The sequence below is a fragment of the Nomascus leucogenys genome, chromosome 12 (assembly GCF_006542625.1).
Source record: "Nomascus leucogenys isolate Asia chromosome 12, Asia_NLE_v1, whole genome shotgun sequence".
NCBI lineage: Eukaryota > Metazoa > Chordata > Mammalia > Primates > Hylobatidae > Nomascus > Nomascus leucogenys.
In genome coordinates, this window is record NC_044392.1 from 41,113,862 (window position 1) to 41,121,192 (window position 7,331).

Sequence of the window (7,331 nt, forward strand, 5' to 3'; positions counted from 1 at the left end):
TGATTCTTCTTTCAATATTTAAAGATGGGTGTCATATTACCCCCATGTCTACTCTTATCAAAACACATATCCTCAGTTTTTCAACTATTCCTTCTATAAAGTGGTCTCCAGACCTTTTGGTTTCTTCACCACATAAATCGTCTCTAGTTTATCAATTCACCTATGAAAATATGGGGTCCAAAAGAGGGCTGTCAGGCTGGGTCATTTTAGGGAGGCAGAGGGGTGTTGGCAGCATATGGTAGAAAGAAACTGGATTTGGGCCTGAGTTGTGCCCCCAATTAGCTGTGTGGCCTTGGGTAAGACCCTGCCCTTCTCTGAGCTTTAGTGTCCCCATCTATAAATTCATTTGAGGGTCCCTTCAGCACTCTTTTTTTTTTTTTTATCCCTGTCCATATTCTTCTCTGAGTCCCAGGCCTGCCATCTGTTTTCCCCAGTATCCTAAGGCTGGAGAACACAAAATATGCCAAGAACTGAGATTGCAGGGAATTTTGACCCAGCGTAGAGACAATAAAGGGGAAGGCAATGTCTCAGTTTCATACCATAGCTTTTCCCAGCAGCACGGATCCACAGACACATGTTTAACTTGGGTTTCACTGGAATATTCACCTCCTTCTCAGGCCATAGAGAGCAGGAGCAGAAGCACAACATCAGAGAAGTCAGATAGTGTCACTAAATGAGTGCCAAGAAGGGAGTATCTGGCACCCAGATTTTGGTGGGGAGATCTTGGACCTGTATGTTGTCCCATGCCCTGTACCTCTTTTCCCTGTGGCCCCTTCTCTCTGTCTTCATTTTTTCCCCAAACTGAGCTCTCCTGACCCCATCAGAAGAGCCTACGAAGCCTAGGACCCTCAATGCCCACCCTACCATAACCTGCAGGCCAGCTTCCTAACCCAATTGAATGAACCACAACCATACCTGGTGCTAGAACGAGGTCACTTTTATTTTTCTTTTTGTATGAAATTGGGAATGCAACCAGAAGGAATCACACAGAGATATATGACATAGACCCCTGGGGCCTGCTCTTGGGAGTATCAGGAAGAGGCAAGAGTCACAGGGCAGGCTGGGGAGAGAAAAGAGGCAGATGGGACAGGGTGGGATTGTCTAGGGGTGGAGGGAGTTGAGGAAGGACACCCAGGAGCCCCGGAGCTGGGAGAGGAGAGCACTATCCTGGAGGACTAGAGTGTCAGGACAGGTGGATCTGGGGAAAGGATATGGTGTGGCGAGCAAAGGGCATGCTCACACACACCAGGTGTTGAAGAAGGAGCAAGAAAAGGAAAGGAGTAAGCAGGGAGGAAGCAAGAGAGACCCGGCTAGAGCTGCTGGGAGCCCCTCACTCTACCCCAAAGTGCACAACTCGGCAATAAATAGCAATATTTATAAATAAATAAATAAGTAAATAAATAGATGAATAAATAAATACATAAATAAATAAATATACGTGTAGAGCTAGGAGTTTGGTGCCAGGGAGGAGGGAGCACAGAAATGCAGTGAGTTCATTTCTTCTATGCAGGTTCTAAGGCCCTTCATTCTGCTGCTGACCCTGGGCTATGGTGTGCAGGTGGGGATCAGCAACATGGAGTACGGGCGCAGAGTTGGGGGTCTCTTCCCTTGCCAAAGGCAGCTCAAGGAAAGAGAAAAAAAATGTAATAAGTAGGTCCTAGGGCCAGGAGAACTGAGCATTCCCAGAGGGCAACAACTGGGCATCCTCCTTGCGTCAGGGGGAGGAACCAGTGAGGGTGCTGCACATTTTCAGGGTGGGCTGAGATGAGGAAGCAGAAGTGAGATGTGGCCTACTTGTTGCCTGAGCCTTCTGCAAATACTCCGGGCTGTTTGGGATGTCATCCCCTAATCCGGGATCTAGGTTTTTTTTTTTTTCTCTCTCTAGTGACACACAGGGAGGGAGAAAATTGGGACAGTGGGAGTCAGAGGGACAGGGAAGTGGCCAAATAGCTCAAAGAGGGCAAGGCACTCACTACCAAGTAAGATCTGAGGTCTGTATGTGCTCAGCCACAGGAACAAGATGGACAGAAACAGGAAGAGTTTTTTCATAATTGCCAGCTACTGAGATTCCCCTCACAGGAGTCAGGGCACCAACTCCTGCCTCCCCAGGGCCCCATCCCTCTGCCAAGCACTGAGAGACTGAGATCTTAGAGGAAGAAGCCCACTCCCCACTCTAACCCCAGCCTTCCTCCCTTGCAGTTCTGACAGCCCATCCCCACCATGGGCAGGAGAAGCTAGAACAGATAGGATACAGCTGGGGTCTGTGGTCGCTGAAAATTTGGACATAGGGGTGGAAGAGGCAGCATTCCGTGAGAGAGCTTGGGGGCAGACTCCAAGTGCGGCTGGCTTACTAAAGCCAGCAAGGATTCCATACCAACCACACTAGCAAACAATTCTGCACAGCTGGGCCTCAGCAATAAACCCCGGAAGGAACCCAGGAGAATAGCCCTCGAGGTGCCTGGGTCAGTGAAAGAAAGATGCCCTCATGACCAGCCGGTGGGCTCCATGCCTGGGCCCAGGGCCTTTGGGACTCCATGCCAAGGTATAAGGGCTCGGGGAGGAGGATGCGGCCTTTCTAAGCAGTGAGCGGTGGAAAGGGGCCCCAGAGAGGCCCGGGAGGTGGGAGACAGGCCGAGTTCAGACGTCCAGCACGTGGTTCAGGTAGGAGATATAGCAGATGGCCAGGCGCAGGATCTCAATCTTGGAGAGCTTCTTGTCGGGGGGCAGCGTGGGCAGCAGCTTGCGCAGCTCGGCGAAGGCCAGGTTGAAGGCTTCCACGCGGATGCGCTCTCGCGTGGCGTGGGCCGTGCGGTACTTGGCTGTGGCGCGGCGCCGGCGCCGGCGCTCCTCGCGGCTCAGATGCTGCAGGTCTTTCCGGCCAGGCTCTCCCGGCTCTGGGCCTCGGGCCTGGCCCCCTCCCGGGCCCCCAGGCCCGGCACCATCAGGGCCCGCCCCGCCCCCACAGTCACTGAAGCCCGACTCAGTCTCTGAGTGTGTGGGCGGCAGGTCCAGCTCCATGGTGTCTGAGTTTAGCATCATGATGGAAGCCCCCTGCTCTGTGAGATCAGGATCCCCTCCCCACCCCTCCCTCTGGGAGCTTGAAAGCTGGTGGTGGGAGGGGGAGGAAGGGCCTGGGGTCGTGGGGTCTGCCACCGAGCTTTAGAAGTCACTGCCACTTCAGGGTTCCATGGTCAGGGTTCCAGTCTGAAGCCTGAAAAAGAGAAGAGAGAAGTGATAGCAGCGGAGGGAGGAGGGAGTGCTCAGCTCAGAGGAAGGAAAGCAGGTTTGAGATGGGCTGCGAGGGGTAGGGAACTGTGAGTGTGAGGGAAGAACAGCAGAAACGGGTGGGGTTCGGGGTGGGGAGAGGCGGAGAGACAGAGAGGCAGGTGGACAGGGTGAAAGGAAGAGGAGGAGGACAGGTAGTAAGAAGGGAAGAGAAAACGAGTAACAGGAAAGGAAAGAAGTGATGAGGAGGATACACCAGGCAGATTAAAACTGAGCAAGAGGATTGAAGACCTAAAACCATAAAACTCCTAGAAGAAAACACAGGGAGAGACCTTCATGACGTTGGACTCAGCAGTGATTTCTTGGATATGACACCAAAAGCACAGGCAACAAAAAGCAAAAATAGAAAAAACGGGACCACATCAGACTTTAATTTATTGACGAACATAATCAACAGTGAAAAGGCAATCTATGGAATGAGAGAAAATATTTGCAAATTATATATCTGATAAGGGGTTAATATCCAGAACATATAAATAAATCCTACAACTCAACAACAACAAAAAATCAAATAACCCAATTTAAAAATGGGCAAAGGAGGGATTGGGAGGGGGGTGAAATGAGAAATTACAGAATGGGTACCATGTATGTTATTCAGGCGATGGACATCCTAAGAGCCCTGACTTGACCATTATGCAATCTATGCGTGTAACAAAATTGCACTTGTACCCCATAAATTTATATAAACATTTTTTAAGAAAAAAATGGGCAAAGGACTAGAATACACATTTCTCCAAAGATGTTATACAAATGGCCAACAAGCATATGAAAAAATGTTCAACATCACTAATCATTAAAATGCAAATCAAACCCACTATGAAATATCACTTCATACCCATTAGGATGGCTACTATAAAAACAAAAACCAAACAAATGAAAAATAAGTCTTAGTGAGGATGTGGAGAAATTGGAACCCATTTATGCCTTGTTGGGATTGCAAAATGATGCAACCACTATGGAAAACAGTATAAATGTTCCTCAAAAAATAAAAAATAGACCTACCATATGCTCCAGGAATCCTACCTTTGGGTATATATACAAACAAAGTAGGGTGTCAAAGAGATATTTGTACACTCATGTTCATAGCAGCACTATTCATAATAGCCAAGAGGTAGAAGCAACCCAAATGTCCATCAATAGACAACAGATAAACAAAATGTAGTATATACATACAGTGGAATATTATTCAGCCCTAAAAAGGAAGTTCTGTCACATGCTACAGCATGAATGAACCTTGAGGATATGATGATAAGTGAAATAAACCCGTAACAACACAAATTCTGTATAGCTCCACTTAAGTAGTCTAATTCATAGAAACGGAAAGTAGAATGGCGGTTGCCAGGGGCTGGAGGGACGGGGTAAAGGGGAGTTGTTGTTTAGTGGGTATAGAATTATACATTTGCAGGATGAAAAAGTGCTAGAGATCTGTTTCACAACAATATGAATATACTGAACACTACTGAATTGTACACTTAAAAATGGTTAAGATTATAAATTTTATGTTGTTTTTTACCTAAATGAATAAATAAAAGGAGGAAAAAATCTGAGCAAGACTGCAGCCACAGCTCCAAGAGAAGTTAAGCTATGACTCTAGATGCTTCCCAGTTGTGAGGGAAGAATACAAGCCTTGGCCCTGTGGTCCCCTCCCTGTCAGGGCCCCTCTCCGCCCTTGCTGCCTGGGGTGGAGGAGTGGATAAACACACAGATTGCCCATTGTAGAGTAGACTAGGACATATGGAGCTCTGCACAGCTGCCCCAGCTCTGCACAGCTCCCCTCTTAGTTCCCCAAACCTCCCCAGCAGAACCATTGTAGATATCAGATCCTGTCCACTAAAACCGGGGGAAGATATCTCTTCTCACCACCACCCCACTACGCACAACTAGCCCCTTCCTCCACCTCTGTCCTCGAAATTTTCAGCCCTTGCCATTCCCTGGCCCTTCTGGAGGCTCGGCAAGGAAGACTGGGGAAAGGGAACATAATCAACCTTCTACCCCCATACTCTCCCATAGCCCAAGGAAGGTTCAGACATGGCCTGCAGAGGAGGACACAGACAGATTTTTGGGGCTACCCTTATGGGACTCAGCTAAGGTTTGCTTGTCCTAGAACCAGAGGAGATCAGGGCAAGGCAGCACAAACATGGCCTGGGAAAAGCTGGGGAAAGGGCTTTGCTTGTGTGTAGTGTTAAAGGGCAACAGTGGGCCACTCACCATCAGCTCAACTAAGAGTGATTAGAAACAGGAGCACCAAGGTGCCTGCACCGTCACTATCTCCCCTTCCTCCCCAGCCCTGGCTTTCCTGCCTGATAGACACTCTCACAGCGGTTAGGATCCTCCCAAGCCTTGCCCCACCCCACCACACAGAAGATAGGTTCAAGTCAAGCCAACAAACAGCTATGAAGCTCTGGAGGGATGCAAAGTCATCCACATCTGATGACAAGTACACACACAATCGTAACAGGAAACAGAAAGTGGTTAGTGCTGAAATTGAGAACACATTCCATATTCTGGGGTTCAAGTGAACTATGGGGGGATGGCAATAGTGTGGGAGGCCCCAAAGTCAGCACCTCCCAGTACATGTTTAGTGCCCCCAACTGCCCATCCCCATGCTGGGGTTGGGAGCAGGAGTTCAGCTGCAGGGTTCCCAACACATTTATCACATCTATCACAGGCTAATTTTCTCTGCCCGGTCCCTGTGTTCCTTCATCCCTCATCACTTTGCCATGACCTTCCTTCCCCTCTCTGTGCTCCCCATCTGGTCCCAGTCTCATCTCCACCTGGCCCCACTGTCCTCCCCAGTTCCAGTCCCGGCAGCAGCTTCTATTTACCCATCAAGTCCTCACCCCCAAATCCACTTCTGGTCTCAAAGTTCCAGGGTCCAAGGATCAGGGGAGCAGCAATTCCAAGCCTGCAGGACAGGACTTCCCACCCCACTTCTGCCAGCCCTAACCCGACTGAGGATAGATAGGCACAAAGAGTCGAAGGGGAGGAGTGGAGAAGAGGGACATGCGGAAACAGGGAGAGACACAGCGCACAAGGGAGAGAACTAGAGCGAGGCTCTAGGAAGGGGCTTGAGCCAGAGAAAGGGAGGGACACGCCCATCCCTCCCCGCCCACGGTTTTCCCCTTTACCTAGAAGGACCCTGTCAGGGGATCCAAGCCGGCAGGACAAGGGGCAGCGTTGACAGCCCCAGTCTCCTCTGGGTGCTCAGGGTTCATCCGTCTGCAAAGTTAGTGACCAGCTTTCTAGACTCTCAGGGGCAGCGTGGCATGGCTGTACAGGCTCCAGGGCAGATAAGAGGGGTACACATTGTGGGGGTGTAGGGCCCAGGTGGAAGTGGTGGGCTTGGCCAGGTAATGGGGCCAGCCACACTCACACACACACCCTCAGACACATACACACCTGAGCTGGCCCAGCCCTATGTATATATATGGAGATACACACACACACCCCCAGCTCTCCATTGGCTGGCCCAGGCCCACCCCCACCTCATCAATATTAAACAGCCAGGCCAGGCAGCCATTGGCAGAGGGATCTGGGAACCCCCCGGGAGCTGGGGGCGGGGGCTGGCCCTGGAGGGGGCGGGGAGTGGGGGAGCAGGGACATCTGTTCTCCATGCATATTTCATAAGCAAGAAATGGAGAACTAGGGAAGGGGTGGGGCTGGGGCGAGAGCCAGGGCAGGACCACAGATGAACCCCCTCAGTCTTCCACACCAGAGGCAGCAGGGCAGAGGCTCCCAGCAAGCTGTGGTTAAGTGCCATGGCCCCATTCTGAGTCCCAGCGTGACTTGGACAGCCCCTTCCTGGTGTCTCTTTTTTCCTGAGAGGAAGACTCTTCAAGGTACTAACAGGGAAACCGAGAAAAGAGCAAGCAGACAGCACTAAAATGCAGAAGAGGACCCTAGGATCCTGGCCCTCAAGCTCTTATCCTTCATAAAGCTGGTACCCACTACTTGCCAGGCTGCCTGTAGCAACTGTTCAGGCCCCTACCCTCATCACCCTGGGACTCAATCACTCCCATACCCTCTTACCCTACCCCCTATCTTCC

The 7,331-nt window shown here is 50.5% G+C and overlaps 1 protein-coding gene across 1 annotated transcript; it reads right to left on the reverse strand.

The window, feature by feature from the left end:
* Positions 1-914: 914 nt before the first annotated feature.
* Positions 915-6,686, reverse strand: NHLH1 (nescient helix-loop-helix 1). The gene is made up of 2 exons (XM_003258711.2): positions 6,414-6,686; positions 915-3,211 (listed from the first exon to the last, which is right to left on the reverse strand). The coding sequence occupies exon 2, from the start codon at positions 3,037-3,039 to the stop codon at positions 2,638-2,640; it is 402 nt and encodes a 133-aa protein (XP_003258759.1). The 5' UTR covers positions 3,040-3,211; positions 6,414-6,686; the 3' UTR covers positions 915-2,637.
* Between the last annotated feature and the right edge of the window lie 645 nt (positions 6,687-7,331).

Excerpts from the sequence above, each read along its gene's own strand:
- NHLH1 (XM_003258711.2), bottom strand. The coding sequence starts at position 3,039 with ATGATGCTAAACTCAGACACCATGGAGCTGGACCTGCCGCCCACACAC.